The sequence below is a fragment of the Procambarus clarkii genome, chromosome 92, assembly GCF_040958095.1.
Source record: "Procambarus clarkii isolate CNS0578487 chromosome 92, FALCON_Pclarkii_2.0, whole genome shotgun sequence".
Taxonomy (NCBI): domain Eukaryota; kingdom Metazoa; phylum Arthropoda; class Malacostraca; order Decapoda; family Cambaridae; genus Procambarus; species Procambarus clarkii.
Window position 1 is genome coordinate 2,088,626 of NC_091241.1, and position 27,205 is coordinate 2,115,830.

The 27,205-nt window shown below is 47.0% G+C and overlaps 1 protein-coding gene across 1 annotated transcript; it reads right to left on the reverse strand.

The window, feature by feature from the left end:
- Positions 1–70: 70 nt before the first annotated feature.
- LOC138359611 (fibrous sheath CABYR-binding protein-like) lies at positions 71–27,205 on the reverse strand. The gene is made up of 3 exons (XM_069319017.1): positions 27,112–27,205; positions 482–1,623; positions 71–94 (listed from the first exon to the last, which is right to left on the reverse strand). Exons 1-3 carry the CDS (start codon positions 27,203–27,205, stop codon positions 71–73), a joined length of 1,260 nt encoding a protein of 419 aa, XP_069175118.1.

Below are 27,205 nucleotides of genomic sequence, written 5' to 3' on the forward strand. Positions count from 1 at the left end.
TCTCTCTCTCTCTCTCTCTCTCTCTCTCTCTCTCTCTCTCTCTCTCTCTCACTTTGTCTCTCACACACATTCACAGCGCTCGGGGGTCGTAGTCCTAAGGACCCGGGATAAATTACTGACCAAGTCAGATACAAATGGGAAGTATTTCTTTCATCTGATTCAGATGTTCACCAAGCAGTAAATAGGTATCTGGTAGTTACACAGCTGCTACGGGCTGCTTCCTGGGAATGTATGTGTTGAAGGAATACATGAAGTAGATATGATAAGAGGGAAAATAGGTCGGGAGTCGGTACATTAGTCGGTTAGAAAGGCGGGGCCCAAGAGCTAACAGCACAATCCTGCAGGCACAAATAGTAAATACACACGCACTCGCACACAATGAGCAGACTACATATTCCTTGACTGTCAGAAGGCATTTGATACGGTCCCACATGAAAGACTGCTTGCTACTCAAACTGGAGAAGCAGGCTGGCATATATACCTTAGCTGGTATAACCTCTGCTGGTATAACCTCTGCTGGTATAACCTCTGCTGGTATAACCTCTGCTGGTATAACCTCTGCTGGTATAACCTCTGCTGGTATAACAGCTGCTGGTATAACCTCTGCTGGTATAACCTCTGCTGGTATAACCTCAGCTGGTATAACCTCAGCTGGTATAACCGCTGCTGGTATAACAGCTGCTGGTATAACAGCTGCTGGTATAACAGCTGCTGGTATAACCTCTGCTGGTATAACCTCTGCTGGTATAACAGCTGCTGGTATAACCTCTGCTGGTATAACAGCTGCTGGTATAACCTCTGCTGGTATAACCTCTGCTGGTATAACCTCAGCTGGTATAACCTCAGCTGGTATAACCTCTGCTGGTATAACAGCTGCTGGTATAACCTCTGCTGGTATAACCTCTGCTGGTATAACCTCAGCTGGTATAACCTCAGCTGGTATAACCGCTGCTGGTATAACAGCTGCTGGTATAACAGCTGCTGGTATAACAGCTGCTGGTATAACCTCTGCTGGTATAACCTCTGCTGGTATAACCTCAGCTGGTATAACCGCTGCTGGTATAACAGCTGCTGGTATAACAGCTGCTGGTATAACCTCTGCTGGTATAACCTCTGCTGGTATAACCTCTGCTGGTATAACCTCTGCTGGTATAACCTCTGCTGGTATAACCTCAGCTGGTATAACAGCTGCTGGTATAACAGCTGCTGGTATAACCTCTGCTGGTATAAACTCAGCTGGTATAACCTCAGCTGGTATAACCTCTGCTGGTATAACCTCTGCTGGTATAACCTCTGCTGGTATAACCTCAGCTGGTATAACCGCTGCTGGTATAACAGCTGCTGGTATAACAGCTGCTGGTATAACAGCTGCTGGTATAACCTCTGCTGGTATAACCTCTGCTGGTATAACCTCAGCTGGTATAACAGCTGCTGGTAAAACAGCTGCTGGTATAACAGCTGCTGGTATAACAGCTGCTGGTATAACCTCTGCTGGTATAACCTCTGCTGGTATAACCTCAGCTGGTATAACCGCTGCTGGTATAACAGCTGCTGGTATAACAGCTGCTGGTATAACAGCTGCTGGTATAACCTCTGCTGGTATAACCTCTGCTGGTATAACCTCTGCTGGTATAACCGCAGAACCAGTAACGAAAATGAAGTTTCCGAAAGTTTATATATATCCTGGAATGAGGAAAGTTTCGGACAATTTTTTTCCTGGAGTGCAAGACTCATGAATGAGGCTAGCTTGGAAATTATAATTCCAGGAAGGGAACTCCACCTGGAACAGTGGCTAGCATAGTAATTAAGATTTAAAGAGCGCACACGTGTTCTGCTGGAACCATGGCTGGGTTGGTGTCTCATCTCTGGTGGCCTGGCTACTTGAAGTTCTCTCATCCTCTGACTACTAACCTGAGGTGCTGTGCAACTAGAAAACACACACACACACACACACACACACACACACACACACACACACACACACACACACACACACACACACACTGGTGGCATACCAGCGTGTGTGTGTGTGTGTGTGTACTCACCTAGTTGTGTTTGCGGGGGTCGAGCTCTGGCTCTTTGGTCCCGCCTCTCAACCGTCAATCAACAGGTGTACAGATTCCTGAGCCTATCGGGCTCTATCATATCTACACTTGAAACTGTGTATGGAGTCAGCCTCCACCACATCACATCACACACCACCATGTATGTGTGTGTGTGTGTGTGTCTTAGTAGACACGCTACTAAGTGGCTCCCAGAACTGAAGGGCAAGAGCTACGAGGAGAGGTTAGAGGCATTAAATATGCAAAAACTAGAAGACAGAAGAAAAAGAGGTGATATGATCACTACATACAAAATAGTAACAGGAATTGATAAAATCGATAGGAAAGATTTCCTGAGACCAGGAACTTTAAGAACAAGAGGTCATAGATTTAAACTAGCTAAACACAGATGCCGAAGAAATATTAGAAAATTAACTTTCGCAAATTTTAAGATTAAGATTCGCTTTTAAGCGAATCTTAAATTTCAAGCACATATATACACACACTTCAAGCACATATATACACACACTTCAAGCACATATATACACACACTTCAAGCACATATATACACACACTTCAAGCACATATATACACACACTTCAAGCACATATATACACACACTTCAAGCACATATATACACACACTTCAAGCACATATATACACACACTTCAAGCACATATATACACACACTTCAAGCACATATATACACACACTTCAAGCACATATATACACACACTTCAAGCACATATATACACACACTTCAAGCACATATATACACACACTTCAAGCACATATATACACACACTTCAAGCACATATATACACACACTTCAAGCACATATATACACACTTAATTCGACTTTAAGTGTGTATATATGTGCCTTCATGCTCTCTCCAGTGAGCATTGCTCTAAAGTAGCTCTAGCGTGTATATGTTCCAAGGTGACGCTAGTGACTAGAGAAGAGCAACCCTGTAATATATACACACTAGAGCCCCACCTTGAAAACCACGTGACGAGCGAGGTAAATATTATGGTCGATTGAACTTGCCAGGCAAGGCCTGCATCTCAATGTGTTCGCGTCCAATACTGGAACGTCAGATGTGAGGACAATTGGCCAAAACTCTTAAATTTACAAGCTTAATGCGTTAGCTGACATATATATAGTTAACGCAAATACGCTATGTAAATAATAAATTATATGATGTAAAAATCAAATATTGTAAGCCGAAGTCAAGGTCAGTAATCATAAAACAAAAGTTTGGGCGGGAAAGATGGGGGTTGGCTGGTGGGTGTAGACACCGGCGGACGTGATTGGTCACTGGCGACCAGCCACACACTTCCAGCACACCAATTAGCGCACGTATACTAGAAAGGTAAATTCCGCTTCTCGGTGTATGTGCACTTTGAGAGTTTGCTTTAGTTGTGACATGTTGTGGGCTACAGTATACCTGGCGGCTGCTGGGCACGATGAGGGCACCACTGACCCTCCGGTGGTTGGTATAGACCTTTAAGCCCAACACCAAAGTCATCATCCTCCCGCCATTACCCCACTAAGTTCACCGACGTCCAGGACAGTGCTGACACAGGACACAGGGCTGACACAGGACACAGGGCTGACACAGGACACAGGGCTGACACAGGACACAGTGCTGACACAGGGCTGACACAGGACAGTGCTGATACAGGACACAGGGCTGACACAGGACACAGGGCTGACACAGGACAGTGCTGACACAGGGCTGACACAGGACACAGTGCTGGCACAGGACACAGGGCTGACACAGGACAGTGCTGACACAGGACACAGGGCTGACACAGGACACAGGACAGTGCTGACACAGGACACAGGGCTGACACAGGACACAGTGCTGACACAGGACACAGGGCTGACACAGGACAGTGCTGACACAGGACACAGGGCTGACACAGGACAGTGCTGACACAGGACACAGGGCTGACACAGGACACAGGGCTGACACAGGACACAGCTGGGAAGACGGGACACCACGAGCGTAGCTCTCATCCTGTAACTACACTTAGGTAATTACACCACCAAGACCATTGTCCCTGGCACTGACAGCTCTCCAGGGTGGTGGTGGAGGGTGTAGGGGGGCGGGGAGTGCTGACCTGCTCCAGCAGCCCGTCCTCTCCAGCCTTCACACCGTCACTAAACGCTGGTACTGAAGTGCCCCTACCTAACCCGACCCAGGACCCACCAACAGAAAACGGGGCATCATATTAATTTAGAGAACAGTTTTTAGCCTTAGTGCATTTAATAATATATATAATAATAATTCATTATGTCGGGGGACAGGCAGACAGAGTGTACTCTGGCTGCCTGGATATAAGCCTAATACACATTAGGCTTATATCCAGGTCCCCCCCCCAGGATACAATCCCACAACAAGGTGATTGATTGATTGATAAAGATTAAGCCACCCAAAAGGTGGCACGGGCATGAATAGCCCGTAAGTGGTGGCCCTTTTGAGCCATTACCAGTATCAAGAGCTGATACTGGAGATCTGTGGAGGTGCGACTGCACCCTGCGTGACGGGAGATGTCTCCCGTGACAACAAGGTGACTAACGCCTGAGTACCTACTTACCACTAGGTGAACAGATGCATTAGGTGATAAGAAATGTGCCCAACCATGTCTGTCCGCCCAGCAATCGAACCTGGAATTCTCGATTGTGAGTCGAGAACGGAGTGGAGTATACTAACGGGACCATTTATACGTCAACATGTGGCGTAGTATGGAAGAGGACACGCTGCACCAGACTCGCCCATCACAGGACCGGGGGTCGAACCCCCCACACCACCATGACCAGCCTCACACAGTTAATAACGGGACAACTCAACCCGTTCTCGCACTTGCTTATAGTCAATATTGGCTTATTTAATAAGTGCATATGTGACATACTAATTGATTGTGAATATTTTAGTTTACCTTGAAAAGCTTCATAGAAAACACCGACCTCACCTAACCTTCTCAGTATGTTAAGCATCATATTGCTTCTTATTTACCATTATTACTTAACCTATCAACGGTATAGGTTAAGTAATAATTGTACTTAAGAAGCAATAAGATGCTTATCTTATTATACTAAGAAGGTTAGGTGAGGTCGGTGTTTTCTATGAAGCTTTTCAAGGTAAACTAAAATATTCACAATTAGTATGTCACATATGCACTTATTAAATAAGCCAATATTGACTATAAGCAAGTGCGAGAACGGGTTGCACAACTATACCTTTGCAACATGTAAGCAAGTGAGTGGGACTGATGAGGGGATGGTTGTGGTCCACGACTGGTGTACAGGAGGAGGGAGAACATGTGCTCGTTGCTCCATTATGCACTTGTATTGTAAGCTCTTGAATGTTGGACATATTGTTGTGGATGTTCTTCCTGAGTGGTTAATTGTTAGTGAACTGGGTGTAGGGCATGAGTGATTACACCCCCCCTCCCTTCCCTCCTCACCAACACCCCCCTCACCAACACCATCCTCATCAACACCATCCTCTGTCTGTCTGTCTGTCTGCCTGCTTGCCTGTGTTTGCCTGCCTGCCTGTTTGCCTGCGTCCTTGCTTGCTTGCTTGCTTGCTTGCCTGCCAGCCTGCCTGCCTGCCTGCCTGCCTGCCTACCTGCCTGCCTTCCTGCCTTCCTTCCTGCCTTCCTTCCTGCCTTCCTGCCTGCCTTCCTGCCTGCCTTCCTGCCTGCCTTCCTGCCTGCCTTCCTGCCTGCCTTCCTGCCTGCCTTCCTGCCTTCCTGCCTGCCTTCCTGCCTGCCTTCCTGCCTGCCTTCCTGCCTGCCTGCCTGCCTTCCTGCCTGCCTTCCTGCCTTCCTGCCTGCCTTCCTGCCTGCCTGCCTTCCTGCCTGCCTTCCTGCCTTCCTGCCTGCCTTCCTGCCTGCCTTCCTGCCTTCCTGCCTGCCTATCTGCCTGCCATCCTGCCTGCCTTCCTGCCTGCCTTCCTGCCTGCCTTCCTGCCTGCCTTCCTGCCTGCCTTCCTGCCTGCCTGCCTTCCTGCCTTCCTGCCTGCCTTCCTGCCTGCCTTCTTGCCTGCCTTCCTGCCTGCCTTCCTGCCTGCCTGCCTGCCTGCCTGCCTGCCTGCCTGCCTGCCTGCCTTCCTTATTTCCTGCCTGCCTGCCTATCTGCCTGCCTTCCTGCCTGCCTTCCTGCCTGCCTTCCTGCCTTCCTGCCTGCCTTCCTGCCTGCCTTCCTGCCTTCCTGCCTGCCTTCCTGCCTGCCTTCCTGCCTTCCTGCCTGCCTTCCTGCCTGCCTTCCTGCCTGCCTTCCTGCATGCCTGCCTTCCTGCCTGCCTGCCTGCCTTCCTTATTTCCTGCCTGCCTGCCTATCTGCCTGCCTTCCTGCCTGCCTTCCTGCCTTCCTGCCTGCCTTCCTGCCTGCCTTCCTGCCTGCCTTCCTGCCTGCCTTCCTGCCTGCCTTCCTGCCTTCCTGCCTGCCTTCCTGCCTGCCTTCCTGCCTTCCTTCCTGCCTATCTGTCTGCCTGTCTGCCTGTCTGTCTCTCCCCCTGCCGTCCCCACACCCACTATCACCAAGCTCCACTATTAATCCACCTCCGAGCCACTTCAAGCACTAAAGTCAACACAATTATAGCCGAGCCCTATTTACAATCAGCCTTTACATCAACTGAGGTCTAACACACAAACGATATATTCTCTTGGAATGTACCCAAAAGGATATTACATAAGTTTGTGATACGGTTTTGGCGCTGTGGATTTTGTCCACTCAGATATTACCGATTTGGAGAGGGTGTTATTGACCGTATATATAAATAAACGTATATACTTACTTCTCTGGACTGTTAATCCTGGATATTTGCAGCATGTTTACATCGGGGTGATTTATTGAGCACTTTGTTCTACTTTGGTCTGCAAGAACGGATTCCAAGGTGTGTGTACTCGCCCCTTTGTGCTTGCGGGGGTTGAGCTTTAGTTCTTTGGCCCCGGTCTTTGGTGTGTGTGTGTGTGTGTGTGTGTGTGTGTGTGTGTGTGTGTGTGTGTGTGTGTGTGTGTGTATTCACCTATTTGTACTCACCTATTTGGGCTTGCGGGGGTTGAGCTTTGGCTCTTTGGTCCCGACTCTCAACCATCAATCAACTGGTGTACAGATTCCTGAGCCTACTGGGCTCTATCATATCTACATTTAAAACTGTATATAGAGTCAGCCTCCACCACATGACTGTCTAATGCATTCCATTTATTAACTACTCTGACACTGAAAAAAATCTTTCTAACGTCTCTGTGGCTCATCTGGGTACTAATCCACCTGTGTCCCCTTGTTCGTGTCCCACCCGTGCTGAAAAGTTTGTCTTTGTCCACCCTCTCAATTCCCTTGAAAATTTTGTAGGTGGTTATCATGTCTCCCCTTACTCTTCTGTTTTCCAGGGACGTGAGGTTCAACTTCTTTAGCCTTTCCTCGTAGCTCATTCCTCTCAGTTCCGGGACTAGTCTGGTGGCATACCTCTGAATCTTCTCTAACTTTGCTTTGTGCTTAACTAGGTATGAACTCCAGGCTGGAGCTGCATACTCCAGGATTGGTCTGACATAAGTGGTATACATGGTCCTGAACGATTCCTTACACAAGTTTCTAAAGGCAGTTCTTATGTTTGCCAACCTAGCATATGCCGCTGATGATATCCTTTTGATGTGGGCCTCTGGGGACAGGTTCAGTGTGATATCAACCCCCAGATCCTTCTCTCTATTCGACTCTTGCAGGACTTCACCTCCCAGATGGTACCTTCTGTTCAGCCTTCTGCTCCCTTCGCCTAATTTCATCACCTTACACTTTACCGAGTTCAACTTTAGCAGCCCTTTTCTAGACCATTCCTCCAGTTTGACCAGGTCATCCTGTAGTCTCTGTCTATCTTCATCTGTCTTGATTCTTCTCACAATTTTTGCATCATCAACAAACATTGAGAGGAATGAGTCTATACCCTCTGAGAGATCGTTTACATATATTAGAAACAGGATGGGTCCGAGTACAGAGCCCTGTGGGACTCCGCTGGTGACAACTCGCCACTCTGATGTCTCCCCCTCACAGTTACTCGCTGTTTCCTGTTGCTTAGATACTCCCTTATCCACTGGAGCACCTTACCTTTTACTCCTATCTGTTGCTTCAACTTTTGTAACAGCCTTTTATGGGGTACTGTGTCAAAGGCTTTCTCACAGTCCAAGAAAATGCAGTCTGCCCACCCTTCTCTTTCTTGCATAATTTTTGTTGCCTGGTCATAGAATTCTATTAAACCTGTGAGGCACGATTTACCATCTCTGAACCCATGTTGGTGGTGTGTTACAAAGTTATTTCCCTCCAGATGCTCTACGAGCCTTTTCCTCACGATCTTCTCCAGCACCTTGCATGGTATAAAAGTTAAGGAAACTGGTCTGTAGTTCAGTGCCTCTTACCTGTCACCCTTCTTGTATATTGGGACTATGTTAGCTGTCTTCCAACTTTCTATGGTGTATAACAGGTCACTGGAAAACCTACCAGAGAGTTAGCACACTTAGTGCTTCTGCACCTTCCTTTAGTATCCATGGTGAGATTCTGTCAGGCCCAACAGCCTTTGTCACATTTAGCTCCAGCAGACACCTTTTGACCTCATCACTGGTGAGGTCAAATTCCTCCAAGGTTTCCAAGGTTGCCGCCTCCTCATTTAGTGCAGGGGCTTCTCCTTGTTCCATTGTGAAGACCTCCTGGAATCTCTTGTTGAGTTCTTCACACACCTCCTTGTCATTCTCTGTGTATCTGTTCTCCCTTTTTCTCAGTTTCATCACTTGTTCCTTCACTGCTGTTTTCCTCCTGATGTGGCTGTGGAGCAGCTTTGGTTGGGTCTTGGCTTTACTCGCGATGTCATTCTAAATACTGTCACTCTGCTTCCCTCCTCACTCTGAGGTACTCATTTCTGGCCCTCTGGTATCTCTCCCTACTCTCTGTTATTTCTGTAGTTTCTCCATGTTCATTTACTCAGTTGCTTCGCTACCTTACATTCCTGGTTGAACCATGGGTTTTTCTTTTGTTTTTCGTTTTTCTCCTTTTGGACCGGGATAAACCTGTCTGCAGCTTCCTGGCACTTCTGGGTGACATAGTCCATCATATCCGGTACAGTCTTGTCTCTAAGTTCTGTTTCCCAAGGTATTCCCCTTAGGAAGTTCCTCATCTCGTCATATTTCCCTCGTCGGTAATTTAGTCTTCTCTTCTGATCCCAACCTTGGATAGGTTATCCCTACCTCCACTAAATACTCAAATGTCAATACACTGTGGTCACTCATTCCTATGGGGGCTTCAACTTTGACTTCCCTTATTTCTGACTCATTCAGGGTGAATATCAAGTCGAGTCTAGCTGGTTCATCATTGCCTCTCACTCTTGTGGGTTCCCTGACATGCTGGCTCAAAGTTCCTTGTTGCCACTTCCAAGAGTTTAGCTCTCCATGTATCTGCACCACCATGTGGGTCCCCATTCTCCCAGTCTATCTTTCCATGGTTGAAATCACCCATGATTAAGAGCCTTGAGCCATTCCTGCAGGCAACTGAAGCTGCTCTCTCTATTATATTAATGGTTGCCATGTTGTTCCTATCAAACGCCTGTCTAGGTCTTCTGTCATTTAGGGGAGGGTTGTAAATGACTGCCACTATTATCTTAGGTCCACCCATTGTTATAGTTCCTGTTATGTAATCTCTGAACCCGTCACAGCCCGGAATTTCTATCTCATCAAATCTCCAGTCCTTCTTTATCAGCAGGGCCACTCCTCCACCTCCTCTCCCTGCCCTCTCTTTCCTTACTATATAGTAGTCTTTTGGAAACACAGCATCTGTTATGACTCCTGACAATTTTATTCCATGAGTCCTATTACATGTGGGTTTTTTCTTGCGCCCTTTACGCCAGTTCACTTGCTTTATTGGTAATCCCATCAATGTTTGAATACATTACCTTGAAGCTCACATTCCTATATCCATTTTCACCCTCACTCCCCACAAGTGTAGGAAGTTGTTCCATGGTCATTGCTGCTTGGGTAGGATCATCCTTTTGTGAGGTAGTTGCCAGGGATTGTGTCTGTCTATCTGTCTCAAAATTTTATCTGTAAATGATTCTGTCTGTAGGTCTAGCTGCCCTTTTGACTGGCGGTCTGTCTGTTCCGCCTTTCGATCTCTCAGTCCTTCCTTTAGGTCTGTTCTTCTGTCTGTCTGTCTGTCTGTCTGTCTGTCTGTCTGTCTGTCTCCACAAGCAATAGACAGGGCGCTTCGCTATGCTACAGTACATAAACATTTAACGAGCATTTTTATTGTGGTGGACGGCAGCCTAAACAGTGTAGGAGCGGAGTCTTGGGACTCACTGTTATCTGGGCCAGTTTGGGCGGGAGATACGCGGATATCGTGTAGTGTTGACACACACTCTCATCATCTCCAAGACAATATTGTCGGCCGTGTTAGTGACTAGTGATAATCAGTGTCGGAACGTTTGGGTGTGGAAATAAAGGGTGGTGGAACGTTTGGGTGTGGTGATGAAGGGTGGTGGAACGTTTGGGTGTGGAGAGGAAGGGTGGTGGAACGTTTGGGTGTAGAGATGAAGGGTGGTGGAACGTTACGGTGTGGTGATGAAGGGTGGTGGGAACGTAGGGACGGTGTACACTAGCCAGATGGTAAGTTGTGCTCTGCGAGCAGTTCCTGCCCGTTGTATTCTACACACTTGTGTCTTTTACACAACTGGTTCTACCAGCAATCAACAGCCAATTAATGCACAACTATATTCTACCCACTTCAAGACTCCGCACCAATATAGAAGCATCAAGAGGAAGTGGTGATGCTATGGGCCAATAGGCCTTCTGCAGTTACTTCCATTCGTATGTTTTTTATACCCATTGGTTCGTGTTCTGTCTTGTGTAAATGTCAATCACCTCACCCAAAACTTTTATATCACCTCACCCAAATACGAGTATAAGTATGGACGTGTTTACAGGTTACAGTTGTGCGTGTAAACTAAAGTCTTTGAAAATGTAATAAGTTATTACGAAACGCGTTCAAGCGTCGCGTCAGACTAGAAATAAAAATGAATTTGAAATATAAAAATAGGCTTGATAAGTGGGGCTGAAGACTTGCTGAGTGTAGGACACGATTGTGCCTGGTTGTGGGAAGATGGTGAGGAGGAGGAGGAGGAGTAGAGTGTGGAGGGTTTAAACCATCTAGTGGTATCCAACACCATTAAATGTTTGACCATGAAGGATAGGGGTAAATATAGCACCAAAACACCCAACGTTGTTGCAGCCTAACAGCAACGTTGAGGCAATGTTGTGTTTGCCGCGATAGCAATATCGTAGTAGTGACACATTAAAATGAAGCGAGCAACTGGGCAGCACTTGTGGACACAAGGTTGAGGCAGAAGCGAGGCACCAGTGGAGGATGTTACACAGCCTCACAGAAACTAACAAGGAGATGTGTGAGAGGTCAGGAGGTGTAGACCACTCAGCCACAGTGGAGTCACAGGAAGAAGGATGACAACACGATAGACCTGACCTCAAGTAGTACAGTTGTCGCTCAAGTAGTACCGTTGTCGCTCAAGTAGTACCGTTGTCGCTCAAGTAGCACCGTTGTCGCTCAAGTAGTACCGTTGTCGCTCAAGTAGTACCGTTGTCGCTCAAGTAGTACCGTTGTCGCTCAAGTAGTACCGTTGTCGCTCAAGTAGTACCGTTGTCAGTCAAGTAGTACCGTTGTCGCTCAAGTAGTACCGTTGTCGCTCAAGTAGTACCGTTGTCGCTCAAGTAGTACCGTTGTCGCTCAAGTAGTACCGTTGTCGCTCAAGTAGTACCGTTGTCGCTCAAGTAGTACCGTTGTCGCTCAAGTAGCACCGTTGTCGCTCAAGTAGCACCGTTGTCACTCAAGTAGTAACGTTGTCGCTCAAGCAGCAGCCTAGGTAACGTCTGGTATCAACAGTATAGACCCACTGCTGCAGCACGGGTAGATGACGTCACCCGAGTGTACCCGGCCGGGTGTACAATTTAATAATGTATTACAATTATTATGACCACTAGATCATGGCGTAGCTTTGCTTGTTGACCCATTAACAATGCTCTTCAACAAACTGTTACATTGTTGCAAACTCCCAGACATCTGGACAAAGACATAATACTGATATTTAAGAAAGGTTTGAGACTTTTGTCTCAAAGACATAATAATTTGGACAAAGTATTTTGGTCTCTGGACAAAGACATAATACTGATATTTAAGAAAGGTTTGAGACTTTTTGTTTTGCGAGACTGGGTTTGAGCCCAAAATACCAGATTGATATTATAAACATTCATTCATTGCTAAATTGTTTAAGAATTTAATCAAGAAATATATAGTCTAGAGAGCAATGTTTGCAACAGGGAACATGGCCTTAGAGGCTCCGAGACTACGTCACAGTGATACAGCAGGAGAAACTGGCGTTGGAAAGACTGCATCTTCCATGACTGCCAGAATGCATTTGATAAGTTTGCTCACAAAAGACTAATGCATAAGACGGAAAAGGTAGACTCGGCTAATTGTAACCACTTTGAACTTTGTAGGCGAGTACCTAACTGACAGAAAGCAGAGGGTCACAGTGTGAGAACAATTGTTGGACAGGAGAGATGTAGCAAGAGGCCGCCCTCCACCAGGAACGGGCGAATTCGTTTGAGTCATTGTTTGTAGATGGTGGCAAGACTAATGAGAAGAGTGCAAACAAGCTCTCAGCCTGCTAACAGGAGTCAGCAGTCGTCTGCTCCTGTACCCTCCTGTGTGTAAAACTAGTAGGGTAAGGCTTACCATAAGCTATGGGAAGGGAAAGCTCTCAGCCTGCTAACAGGAGCCAGCAGTCGTCTGCTCCTGTACCCTCCTGTGTGTAAAACTAGTAGGGTAAGACTTACCATGAGCTATGGGAAGGGAAAGCTCTCAGCCTGCTAACAGGAGTCAGCAGTCGTCTGCTCCTGTACCCTCCTGTGTGTAAAACTAGTAGGGTAAGGCTTACCATGAGCTATGGGAAGGGAAAGCTCTCAGCCAGCTAACAGGAGCCAACAGTCGTCTGCTCCTGTACCCTCCTGTGTGTAAAACTAGTAGGGTAAGGCTTACCATAAGCTATGGGAAGGGAAAGCTCTCAGCCTGCTAACAGGAGCCAGCAGTCGTCTGCTCCTGTACCCTCCTGTGTGTAAAACTAGTAGGGTAAGGCTTACCATGAGCTATGGGAAGGGAAAGCTCTCAGCCTGCTAACAGGAGTCAGCAGTCGTCTGCTCCTGTACCCACCTGTGTGTAAAACTAGTAGGGTAAGGCTTACCATGAGCTATGGGAAGGGAAAGCTCTCAGCCTGCTAACAGGAGTCAGCAGTCGTCTGCTCCTGTACCCTCCTGTGTGTAAAACTAGTAGGGTAAGGCTTACCATGAGCTATGGGAAGGGAAAGTTCTCAGCCTGCTAACAGGAGTCAGCAGTCGTCTGCTCCTGTACCCTCCTGTGTGTAAAACTAGTAGGGTAAGGCTTACCATGAGCTATGGGAAGGGAAAGCTCTCAGCCTGCTAACAGGAGTCAGCAGTCGTCTGCTCCTGTACCCTCCTGTGTGTAAAACTAGTAGGGTAAGGCTTACCATAAGCTATGGGAAGGGAAAGCTCTCAGCCTGCTAACAGGAGCCAGCAGTCGTCTGCTCCTGTACCCTCCTGTGTGTAAAACTAGTAGGGTAAGGCTTACCATGAGCTATGGGAAGGGAAAGCTCTCAGCCTGCTAACAGGAGTCAGCAGTCGTCTGCTCCTGTACCCTCCTGTGTGTAAAACTAGTAGGGTAAGGCTTACCATAAGCTATGGGAAGGGAAAGCTCTCAGCCTGCTAACAGGAGCCAGCAGTCGTCTGCTCCTGTACCCTCCTGTGTGTAAAACTAGTAGGGTAAGACTTACCATGAGCTATGGGAAGGGAAAGCTCTCAGCCTGCTAACAGGAGTCAGCAGTCGTCTGCTCCTGTACCCTCCTGTGTGTAAAACTAGTAGGGTAAGGCTTACCATGAGCTATGGGAAGGGAAAGCTCTCAGCCAGCTAACAGGAGCCAACAGTCGTCTGCTCCTGTACCCTCCTGTGTGTAAAACTAGTAGGGTAAGGCTTACCATGAGCTATGGGAAGGGAAAGCTCTCAGCCTGCTAACAGGAGTCAGCAGTCGTCTGCTTCTGTACCCTCCTGTGTGTAAAACTAGTAGGGTAAGGCTTACCATGAGCTATGGGAAGGGAAAGCTCTCAGCCAGCTAACAGGAGCCAGCAGTCGTCTGCTCCTGTACCCTCCTGTGTGTAAAACTAGTAGGGTAAGGCTTACCATGAGCTATGGGAAGGGAAAGCTCTCAGCCAGCTAACAGGAGCCAGCAGTCGTCTGCTCCTGTACCCTCCTGTGTGTAAAACTAGTAGGGTAAGGCTTACCATGAGCTATGGGAAGGGAAAGCTCTCAGCCAGCTAACAGGAGCCAGCAGTCGTCTGCTCCTGTACCCTCCTGTGTGTAAAACTAGTAGGGTAAGGCTTACCATGAGCTATGGGAAGGGAAAGCTCTCAGCCAGCTAACAGGAGTCAGCAGTCGTCTGCTCCTGTACCCTCCTGTGTGTAAAACTAGTAGGGTAAGGCTTACCATAAGCTATGGGAAGGGAAAGCTCTCAGCCTGCTAACAGGAGTCAGCAGTCGTCTGCTCCTGTACCCTCCTGTGTGTAAAACTAGTAGGGTAAGGCTTACCATAAGCTATGGGAAGGGAAAGCTCTCAGCCTGCTAACAGGAGTCAGCAGTCGTCTGCTCCTGTACCCTCCTGTGTGTACAAAAAACTAAATCAAAATATAAGAAGTCTTTCTTGACACAACCACCCTCCCCCCACCCTCTCCTCCCCCTCATAGATAAGATCTTACACGAGCGCCAGATATAGTTCCCAGGCATGGGGGGGGAGGGAGGGAGGGGGTCATTTATACACTGCAATGCGTCTATATGTCAATAAGAAGAGGCACCTCCCTCTACCCTTGCCTCCTCTTAGTGCACGACATGGTGCACCTCCTGGTGATCCTCTTGGTTACCATTGGTGACTGTATGGGTGACTCTTGGTGACTATAATGGTGACTCTTGGTGACTCTTGGTGACTGTATGGGTGACTCTTGGTGACTCTTGGTGACTGTATGGGTGACTCTTGGTGACTGTATGGGTGACTCTTGGTGACTGTATGGGTGACTCTTGGTGACTGTATGGGTGACTCTTGGTGACTATAATGGTGACTCTTGGTGACTATAATGGTGACTCTTGGTGACTCTTGGATCGGTTTAGGTTAAATGGTGATATATGCAAGAATATTTTCCCTTCATTCTGTACTCTGTAACAGTAAGTCAACTCCTATGAATATAAAATAAGTAAATGAAGGCGTGCTTCTGAGGTGAAGACTGTGTTGGTCAGCCATCATGTCCAGGAGCCAATATGGCGCACTCTGGTAGACAGTTTAGTTCACTTATAGCTCTGTACAACCCAGCCTCCTGTTTACATTATAGCTTTTGTAACTATGTACACCGTAGTACACAGATTGACGTACTAAGTAATTAGTTGAACTTTGTACTAATCACATTAAAGAGACGGAAAAAAAATTAAGTTAAAAAACAAACGTAAATATTCCTAGGCCACACATATAGTACATATGTGTGTGCATTATAGCACACATATGTACTATATTAGGCCTCTGATATCGTCCATTAGGCCTAGGATGGTTAGGTTAGGATGGTTAGGTTAGGATGGTTAGGTTAGGATGGTTAGGTTAGGATGGTTAGGTTAGTTTAGTTTGTCTGAAATTTAGGTAGAAAATAGTTTTCCGGTTTGTCCAACTCAGTTTCTACTTTCTAAGAGTGTTGTAGGTGGGTATATGTACTACCCGGCAAACACACACCGAAACTATGACGTTGGTACAACGTTCGAACAAGTTTTAACACCTCCTAACCAGTTATAACAACCAATATAGCAAGTTGTAACAATGTTCTAATACGTCATAAACACGTTAAGCCAAGATGTAACAACTTTATTACAAGTTGTAACAAGCGGAAAATAGAGACAGTTTCGGTTTGTGTTTCCAGGGTATGGTGCTCCTCGTTAGTATAAGTACTGCCGCAACAGGAGGATGGCCTGGTCTATATTAGAACGGGTGACCGGCGGTGCACGGGTCTATCGCCTCCCCTCTGCCACCTTTGTCTTCCCCCTCTCTTTCTCTCCCCCTTTATCGTCTCTCTCTCCCCCCCCCCACCTCTTACTTCATATTCCCTATTTTCTCCCCTCCCTCCCTCTTTTCCCCCTCCCCCCACCTCTCCATTACTTCTTTCCCTCCTCCGCTCCCTCATCCTCTTTCTCCTCATTCCTCCTCCCCACTCTTCCTCTCTGTACCCTTCTCTTCCCCCCTCTTCACCCCCCTTCAGCAGTCCCCGCTCCAATCCCCCTTTCACACTTACACTATCACTAACAACACTATAACAACACTCAACTACAAATTAGAGGTATTATCAGGCAACATCACCGTGACAAGGTAACTGAGGAAAGGAGGATAGAAGCACAAACCAGTGAATCTGCACGATGGTACAACATGGTTGCAGCTGGCAATCCCAATCATTATGGCCGAAGAGGAGGACGACGAGGGAGAGAATCAGTAATAGCGAGAATCCGTCTTGGATACAAATATCCATGGAGATTTGGAATGGAAACAACAGTTGATCAGCGAAGTTGCAGAATCTGTGGTGAGAGTGATGGACACCGCCTTGACCACTATCTACGTGAATGTGAACACCTGAGAGACATTAGGAATATGTGTAGAATAATAAATCCCACATTGAGTTAGGAAAACACTATTTGTCAAATATTGATACTGTTCTTAAAAGATTCCCCCATTTTGCACCCGCAAGATAGCGTAAGCTTTTAAGGGTTGACAGATGTTAATCTTCTTGTTTGAGGAGCTGTTCACTTGAGACAGTTAAGCAAGTCCCAGCTGTGTCTGGGTACAAGTGACAGGATGAACAACCCAGCGGGTTTTCTTCCTATTGGGGAGTGTTGTACATTCTGCTATGGCGGTGTGTCCACTCACAGGATGAGTGACGCTGCCCAATACTGTCACTATGGCGGTGTGTCCACTCACAAGATGAGTGGCGCTGCCCAATACTGTCACTATGGCGGTGTGTCCACTCACAGGATGAGTGGCGCTGCCCAATACTGTCACTATGGCGGTGTGTCCACTCACAGGATGAGTGGCGCTGCCCAATACTGTCACTATGGTGGTGTGTTCACTCACAAGATGAGTGGCGCTGCCCAATACTGTCACTATGGTGGTGTGTCCACTCACAAGATGAGTGGCGCTGCCCAATACTGTCACTATGGTGGTGTGTCCACTCACAGGATGAGTGACGCTGCCCAATACTGTCACTATGGCGGTATGTTCACTCACAAGATGAGTGGCGCTGCCCAATACTGTCACTATGGTGGTGTGTCCACTCACAGGATGAGTGACGCTGCCCAATACTGTCACTATGGCGGTATGTTCACTCACAAGATGAGTGGCGCTGCCCAATACTGTCACTATGGTGGTGTGTCCACTCACAAGATGAGTGGCGCTGCCCAATACTGTCACTATGGTGGTGTGTCCACTCACAGGATGAGTGGCGCTGCCCAATACTGTCACTATGGCGGTATGTTCACTCACAAGATGAGTGGCGCTGCCCAATACTGTCACTATGGCGGTGTGTCCACTCACAAGATGAGTGGCGCTGCCCAATACTGTCACTATGGCGGTATGTTCACTCACAAGATGAGTGGCGCTGTCCAATACTGTCACTATGGCGGTGTGTCCACTCACAGGATGAGTGGCGCTGCCCAATACTGTCACTATGGCGGTGTGTTCACTCACAAGATGAGTGGCGCTGTCCAATACTGTCACTATGGCGGTGTGTCCACTCACAAGATGAGTGGCGCTGTCCAATACTGTCACTATGGTGGTGTGTCCACTCACAAGATGAGTGGCGCTGCCCAATACTGTCACTATGGCGGTGTGTCCACTCACAAGATGAGTGGCGCTGGCCAATACTGTCACTATGGCGGTGTGTCCACTCACAGGATGAGTGGCGCTGGCCAATACTGTCACTATGGCGGTGTGTCCACTCACAAGATGAGTGGCGCTGCCCAATACTGTCACTATGGCGGTATGTTCACTCACAAGATGAGTGGCGCTGCCCAATACTGTCACTATGGCGGTGTGTCCACTCACAAGATGAGTGGCGCTGGCCAATACTGTCACTATGGCGGTGTGTCCACTCACAAGATGAGTGACGCTGCCCAATACTGTCACTATGGCGGTGTGTCCACTCACAGGATGAGTGGCGCTGCCCAATACTGTCACTATGGTGGTGTGTCCACTCACAAGATGAGTGGCGCTGGCCAATACTGTCACTATGGCGGTGTGTCCACTCACAAGATGAGTGGCGCTGCCCAATACTGTCACTATGGCGGTGTGTCCACTCACAGGATGAGTGACGCTGCCCAATACTGTCACTATGGCGGTGTGTCCACTCACAGGATGAGTGACGCTGCCCAATACTGTCACTATGGCGGTGTGTCCACTCACAGGATGAGTGGCGCTGCCCAATACTGTCACTATGGCGGTGTGTCCACTCACAAGATGAGTGGCGCTGCCCAATACTGTCACTATGGCGGTGTGTCCACTCACAGGATGAGTGACGCTGCCCAATACTGTCACTATGGCGGTGTGTCCACTCACAGGATGAGTGGCGCTGGCCAATACTGTCACTATGGCGGTGTGTCCACTCACAGGATGAGTGACGCTGCCCAATACTGTCACTATGGCGGTGTGTCCACTCACAGGATGAGTGACGCTGCCCAATACTGTCACTATGGCGGTGTGTCCACTCACAGGATGAGTGGCGCTGGCCAATACTGTCACTATGGCGGTGTGTCCACTCACAAGATGAGTGGCGCTGCCCAATAAACTCGCCCCTCGGGGCAAAATTTAAAATTTAAAAACACTTCCCACACACTCGGTTTATCAACACAATCTACTGTCTAAGAAAGTCAAATAATCAAAGTTTTTTTTTTTTAGTTTAAAGAGTAAGTTTTATGATTAGATTTGTTATTTTGTCGTGATCGATGCATACTGTTTCCGTTATGGGGAAAAATCTATAATAGTAATTGTGATTAGTCAAAGTGGATCGGGAGATTTTCCTGAGGGGGTAATGTTGGCACAGTGTTACTTGGCACTCTTGTCTTTGATGCTAATCCTGACCCGTTCATGTTGGACACGTACCCAATAGCAGTTACAGGGAAAATTGAGTGAAGCTAGCCCTAGGCATCTGGCTTCCAATCTCAAGCAGTTAGACATCTATATTTATTGATATAGATCACATTCCTTCCTCTGTTCTGATCCTTATAATTAGTTTCATATCGTCCTTGATAATTTATTTGAAGTCAATTTCCTTTCTCAGGTTATTGATGTATATAAGGAACAAGATAGGCACTAAGATAAGACCTTGTGGCACTCCACTCCTTGCCGTAGTGGCTTGGCGCTCTCGCCTGATTGTTCCTTCCTTCCTTCCGCTCCTCGCCTCACTTTCCTCCCCTCTCACTGTGACCTATTGCTTTTTTTTCAGAGAGGTATTCCCTCACTCTCAGTAGAACTGTAAACACTCTTGGGTGGGACAGTGTCGAATGCTTTCTGACAGTCATGGAAGATGTAGTCGATGCAACCTCTTTTTGTTATTTGTAGTAAAATTCTAATAAGTTTGTCGAGCAGGATTCCGTTTAGCAGAATACATGTAGACACGTGACGACACAATGTGTTGTTAGTGTTCCGTGAGCCTCCTTCACATCACCGTCACCGGGAGCCGGTCGGCCGAGCGGACAGCACGCTGGGCTTGTGATCCTGTGGTCCTGGGTTCAATCCCAGGCGCCGGCGAGAAACAATGGGCAGAGTTTCTTTCACCCTATGCCCCTGTTACCTAGCAGTAAAATAGGTACCTGGGTGTTAGTCAGCTGTCACGGGCTGCTTCCTGGCGGTGGAGGCCTGGTCGAGGACCGGGCCGCGGAGACACTAAAGCCCCGAAATCATCTCAAGATAACCTCAAGATCCTACAGGGGGACGATTTTAATGTACACTTTTCTGTAGTGGATCCAAAGACACTTATCTGATTGTTATCTTCCCGTATTCTTGTATACTGGTCCACACGAAGTATGTTCTAGTGCTCCCTTGTCCAGTCAGGAGCGGAATATTACAGCAAGAGGTTATCTTGAGGTTATCTTGAGATGATTTCGGGGCTTTAGTGTCCCCGCGGCCCGGTCCTCGACCAGGCACCCGTGACAGCTGACTAACTCCCAGGTACCTATTTACTGCAAGGTAACAGGGGCATTTCGGGTGAAAGAAACTTTGCCCATTTGTTTCTGCCTCGTGCGGGAATCGAACCCGCGCCACAGAATTACGAGTCCTGCGCGCTATCCACCAGGATACGAGGCCCCATTTACTACGAGGTAAATACAGGTTTCAAAACAGTTGTCGATTTATTTAACAAACTACCCGTAACATAATACACATGGGATCCCTGAATTGTTTCAAGCGTAGATTTGACACATATATGAATGAGTTTGGGTGTGTTAGTTATCTTGAGAGGATTTCGGGGATTAGCGTCCCCGCGGCCCTGTTCTCGACCAGGCCTCCTTTTTGTTACACATCCTCAGGAAGCAGCCCGTAGCAGCTGTCTAACTCCCAGGTACCTATTTACTGCTAGGTGAACAGGTGCATTACGGTGAAGGAAACTACCCATTTTTTTCCGCCTCCACCGTGGATCGAACCCGGAACCTTAGGATTACGAATCCTAAGCGCTGTCCACTCAGCTGTCAGCGGCCCCCTGTCAGTACCTCAAGAGCCAATAGGCTTTCTGCAGTTGCCCGCTATTCTTATATGTTCTTATGTAACATAATTGTCGTGGGATCCCCGAGTTGTTTCAAGCGTAGGCTGGATGCAAATAAGAATGAGTTTGGGTGGATATAAATATATATAAGTGTTGCATCACTGCCAGCTCCTGCAGCTGTTTCCTCGCTTCTTTTGACTTCACTTCCGTTGAATCCTCCACGCACGTGTGTGTGTGTGTGTGTGTGTGTGTGTGTGTGTGTGTGTGTGTGTGTGTGTGTGTGTGTGTGTGTGTGTGTGTGTGTGTGTGTGTGTGTGTGTGTACGCGCGCGTCTTATCTCCAGACATCGTAGATCACGGAGAAGATAGAGAACTTTATGAAAACACTGATGGAGTTCTTCGCACATTTTCTTGTCGTTCTCTGTGAACCATCTTTATGTATCCTCGTACACTTTGTCACTCACGGTGTCATACCGCCTGTCACTCACGGTGTCATACCGCCTGTCACTCACGGTGTCATACCGCCTGTCACTCACGGTGCCATACCGCCTGTCACTCACGGTGTCATACCGCCTGTCACTCACGGTGTCATACCGCCTGTCACTCACGGTGTCATACCGCCTGTCACTCACGGTGCCATACCGCCTGTCACTCACGGTGTCATACCGCCTGTCACTCACGGTGTCGTACCGCCTGTCACTCACGGTGTCATACCGCCTGTCACTCACGGTGTCATACCGCCTGTCACTCGCACACATCTGCTTACTGCTTTACACTTTCGCGTTCTTGTCACATTTCTTGTGTTCTTTATTACATTTCCGCATTCTTGAACACATTTTTTGCGTTCTTGAACAGATGTTTACATTCTTGAGCACGTTCTCGCATTCTTTAGCATATTTCCATGTTCTTAAGCACATTCCCGCGTTCAGAAGCACACTTTAAAAAACTTATTGCCGCATTATCGAGCCAATATGCAGACTGTTTAAAGGTCACCCACCCACTAACTGACCAGAGACTGTGGTGTCTAACCTGGCTGTCCGAGCGACGCCAATTTCCGCATACTCCGGCATACTCCAGCGACAAGACCGGCCCGCATACTCCCATCAATATATCACGTGATATGATCGTCTAATTTCCCTGTGTCGATTGAATGGTCCGCAAAAAAAAAAAATAGTTTAGTTGGCAACACTGAACTCTGATATTTGTGTTGGATTTATATGGTAATATTTTGAAGGGAATGTATACACACTATGGAATTTATATGGTAATATTTTGAAGGGAATGTATAAACACTATGGAATTTATATGGTAATATTTTGAAGGGAATGTATACACACTATGGAATTTATATGGTAATATTTTGAAGGGAATGTATACACACTATGGAATTTATATGGTAATATTTTGAAGGGAATGTATACACACTATGAAATTAGGAGGTAGCTGTGACGTCATGTGTGTGTATATTGTATTTGGGAATCACTGTTGTGATGGTTGAACAATCAATCAGGTGATGATTCGGTACATTTAAAATGCTAAGCTAACCTACAGACATAAATACATAGATACACAGAGTTACGTCTGCCCTACATAAAGTGTTCGATGTGTCTTATAGTGAGATTGTTAGCCTGACACAGCTGGTTCTTGACACACTGTGTAACCCTTCAGGTAGCCTCGGCCAGCTCTATACATGACCAGTGATACTTTATGCGCGGGATGAGCAACTCCCAGACAGTTCGCTGTAAATTGTTACATGTTATCAAAAAGACAAGAGCCCCCGAGGCCGACACCCTCCCTCGTGCTGCTACTTCCTCTAACACCTCACCAGGGGGCCAGATTCACGAAGCAGTTACGCAAGTACTTACGAACCTGTACATCTTTTCTCAATCTTTGGCGGCTTTGTTTACAATTATTAAACAGTTAATGAGCTCCGAAGCACCAGGAGGCTGTTTATACCAATAACAACAGTTGATTGGGAAGTTTTCGTGTTTGTAAACTGTTTAATAAATGTAACCAAAGCCGTCAAAGATTGAGGAAAGATGTACACGTTTGTAAGTACTTGCATAGCTGCTTCGTGAATCTGGCCCCAGGTCAGGCCGCTCACTGACCAACGACCCAGATGTGTGTCACATTATAGAGAAGTAGTTTAGTATCACCAAGCTGTAGTGGTCGCTCAGTAACCACATGTGTCAACACTCACATACTCACCAACCACCTACTTCTCTCTCTCTCTCTCACTTAACTCGGGCGTCTTATAATGTGTATGCATGTATGTGTATACACGATATCTGGAAGCTGGTCAGAATTGCATTTTACCTTTTTAATCGCACATTAATGGTACTATGTAAAAAGATATCGAACACTTTATGTAGGGCAGACGTAAATCTGTGTATTTATGTCTGTAGGTTAGATTAGCATTTTAAAAACACAACAATCACCTTCTGTGGTTGATTGTTCAATAAATCCCTAAACTATATGTTTAACACATCTCTCACCCTGTCCATGGAGGACAGAAGAAAATGTATATATGCTGGTTAGCATTGTAAATGTCTCGCCACGTCTGTGGTAGAAAAAAAAAACTAGTTTCCCTTTTTTTTCAGGGAAATTCCTGCGCGGGCCCTAAGCCTATATTCTGCGGCTCCGCAGAATAACCACAGATCGAGGTTATTAACTTTTATTCCACCAGAGCCGCCACAGGGACAAGAACAAACTTGTCTAACAGACATTTGTTATAAAAAATCATAAAGATTAAATGGTGCGTTAGACGTGTCCGTAACTTATAGCATGTAGCTTGGACAGTCTCCTGGAGGTACAGCAACTTGCAGGCGATGAGTCACAATAACGTGGCTGAAGTATGTTGACCAGACCACACACTAGAAGGTGAAGGGACGACGACGTTTCGGTCCGTCCTGGACCATTCTCAAGTCAAATGAGAACTTGAGAATGGTCCAGGACGGACCGAAACGTCGTCGTCCCTTCAACTTCTAGTGTGTGGTCTGGTCAAAATACAGCTACTTAGAACTGGCTAATCAGCTATCAGTTCGTCCTCCTAAGGTTTCTCAACGTAAAGAAAACGATCAATATAAAGTGCCCTTATCCTAACCTACCAGAGGACCCAAAACAGAAAACGGGACAGTACATCACTTTCGCCAGCCGCTTCCATCTTCTAGTACGACAATTTTTGGCCTTATGTAACGCATACGATCGAAAAGCGACGTTCTTTGTAGGACAAGTTGATGCTATGACATACATGTAAATACTGTATCAGTATAATCAACTCGTGTTTATAATATCATAAACTATCTGCAGGCGATGAGTCACAATAACGTGGCTGAAGTATGTTGACCAGACCACACACTAGAAATTGAAGAGACGACAACGTTTCGGTCCGTCCAATCGACTTGAGAATGGTCCAGGACGGACCGAAACGTCGTCGTCTCTTCAATTTCTAGTGTGTGGTCTGGTCAACAATAAACTATGTCTTGTTATAGTCACCAGTTGTCAAGAACACACATAAGTTAATACACAAACGACTACCTAAGGTAATGGAATAAGGTATAATGTCAATCACTATTTCAACTATTATTATTCTCCCATGGAGTGAGTGTCTGTATGGCATTATGCCTCACGAGGCTACTGTTCTCTTCTACATCAATCTGGTTAGGCCTAGGCCATATAACCATCAAATCTAGACATTAACATGTAAAGTATATGAAACAAAGAGTAATCACTCACCTGCAGTCATTGTGTTTAGTGCACCGATACAATGAACTCCTCACATAAAGACGTCCAACGATCCCTGTGGATCGCTGTGGATCTCCCAGTCGATTAGTCCCCTTGAAAACCATCTGTAGAACCATCCATCAACTGGTCTTCGAATGACTGTGAACTCCTCACAGCTACCATGCATGAATCTGCAAGTTTGCCATAGCAAATTAATCTTTTTTCCTGAACAACTAGGAAATAATTCAAATAAATTCTCCATTACTCCAGTGCACCGTGCTGGCTGTCACCGCGAAGGGTACTCCCCCGCCGGGCGAATCCACACCTAACACCACCGCCTACAGTCCACTCTCGCTCAGTTATACACCAACCACCGTCGAGTGAGTGTGTGTCACTCTGGCCTCCATCATGCTATTTCATCTTAATTCGCTAATTTCACTTCAGAATCACTATATGCATGACTAGTTCATATATGAAACTATCAATATAAAATTGCTGAGCACTTAATATCGCTGTACAAGTAAAACAACGTCAATGAAAGGCTCTTACCGGAATATTACTGGAGCGACGACGCCTGCCTCGTCACCGCCAAGATGGCGCCTGGCGTCTACCTCTTGCAGGTCCAACACAAATTCTTTATTCGACGTCTTGTGATGACTTGAGTGTTGGGGGGACACCACTTCGGCTCGCCTGTCAGCAGGGCCTCACCTAGGACAACCAGACCTGTTCTAGGTGTATCTAGTGGACTATTAAGGGTACCATCACCCACCTCTGGCTTCAGACCGTTCTTCTCATTCCACAAGTCGGCATGAACGCCACAATCAACCTCTTCTTGCTTACAGCTCTTCACTCGTGTTTCTTCACCAAAACGCAAGAGAAGTAATTTCTTCTAAAGTGGCGGGTGCTTGCGTGCGTCCTGCTTGACCTCTGACTGACAAGTGACGTGGTAACCCCTTGACATACGACACGTCACTTCCGTGCTCATTCCTCATTGGCTAGCTATGATGTCATCGAATTTCTTCCTCTTGAGGAATCCTCCAATACTCTTGTCATTCCTTTGGTTCCGGTGTAACCATCATATGTCAGCTCATATTACGTTAAATATTTATACAGTGTTCAATAACAAAGTGTTACCAAGTGCAACCGGTAGGAAGTGTTACTCAGTATATATTTATTAGTATTCCTCAGCAATATCATTGTAATGGGGATCTCTGGCCAGATTAATTGCAAGCTTAGCATTCAGTTCCTTAACTCTGCTTTTAACACTGGGGAGGGACAACTCCTCTCGTAGATTAGACGTTTTGGCAGTTCTTGGGATTCCAAGAATGATTGTCATTGCTTCACTTTGAATTCTTTCGAGCCTTTTCATATCGCTTTGGGAGTAGGTGCACAGAACTGGTGCGGCATAGTCTATGACGGAGCGCACATAGGCTGTGTACATCATTTTAAGCACGGCAATAGAGGCTCTATGTCCATTCCAGGTCATAGCTTTCAGTGCCCTGAGTCGACTTTTGCATGTTCCTATGAGTTGATTGAGCTCCTCTTTCTTCCCCTTGTTAGAGCCGACAGTGACGCCAAGGTACCGATAGTGGTCAACCCATTCAAGTGTTACACCATTAATTTGTAGTTCTTCATTTTCTCCCCGCTTGTGATGGGAGTTTGCTCTTGTCTTGTTGGTGGAGAGAGTGAAACCGAGCTCAACATATATTTCCTTCCAAGGAGTTCAATGGACTGTTTAATTTCTCCCAAGGTGGGAGCTTGTATTAGGACATCATCTGCATATCCCACTTGTAGCGTCCCTTCCGGAAAATCAGTATTTGCAATGGCGTTCATAAGTACATTGAATAGTGTAGGGCTTAAGACTCCGCCTTGGGGGGTCCCGAGTTCCATATTCATTGTTCTTGAGACTGCTCCATTGAAGCAGACCTTGGCTTTCCTTCCTGTGAGGTAGTCTTCAACCCATTTCATGAGTCTCCCCTTGACGGGTGAGTGTTGATGGGGCGTTGAGGACATCACAGTGGCTGCTCCTCCCTAGTATCCAGACTGGTGGTGTGAGGAGAGAGAGAGAGAGAGAGAAGAAGGGAAGAGGCACATTAGCACATGCTGCGGTTACAGTGGGCGGGGCGGAGGGGTCACTCTTCCTCAAGGTCACCCTCATTCTCACTCCCGCTTGAGCGCTCGCATCTTCCTTCCACCTGCTGTTGGAGCACTCGCCTGATTTCTCCGCCTGTTTCTTGAGCACAAACCTGACCCTTATAACTGATGTATGTGCAGTCCCTTGTCCCCTTCACCCGCTGCTTGAGCATTAACCCGACTTCTAAACCTGTTGCTTGAGCGCTATCCAGATAACCTGACCCCCTGCACCTCCTGCTTGAGCGCTCATTTATCCCCCTACCTGTACTTAGTCTTCCCAGGATGGTGACTTCTTTTGATAATTACTTACATGTCCCGCACCTGTTGCTTGAGCATTCGCTGGTCCCTTCAACCTGCTGCTTAAGCACTCGTTTGACCCTTGAACCTGCTCCTTGAGCACTTTCTTGTCCCTCAT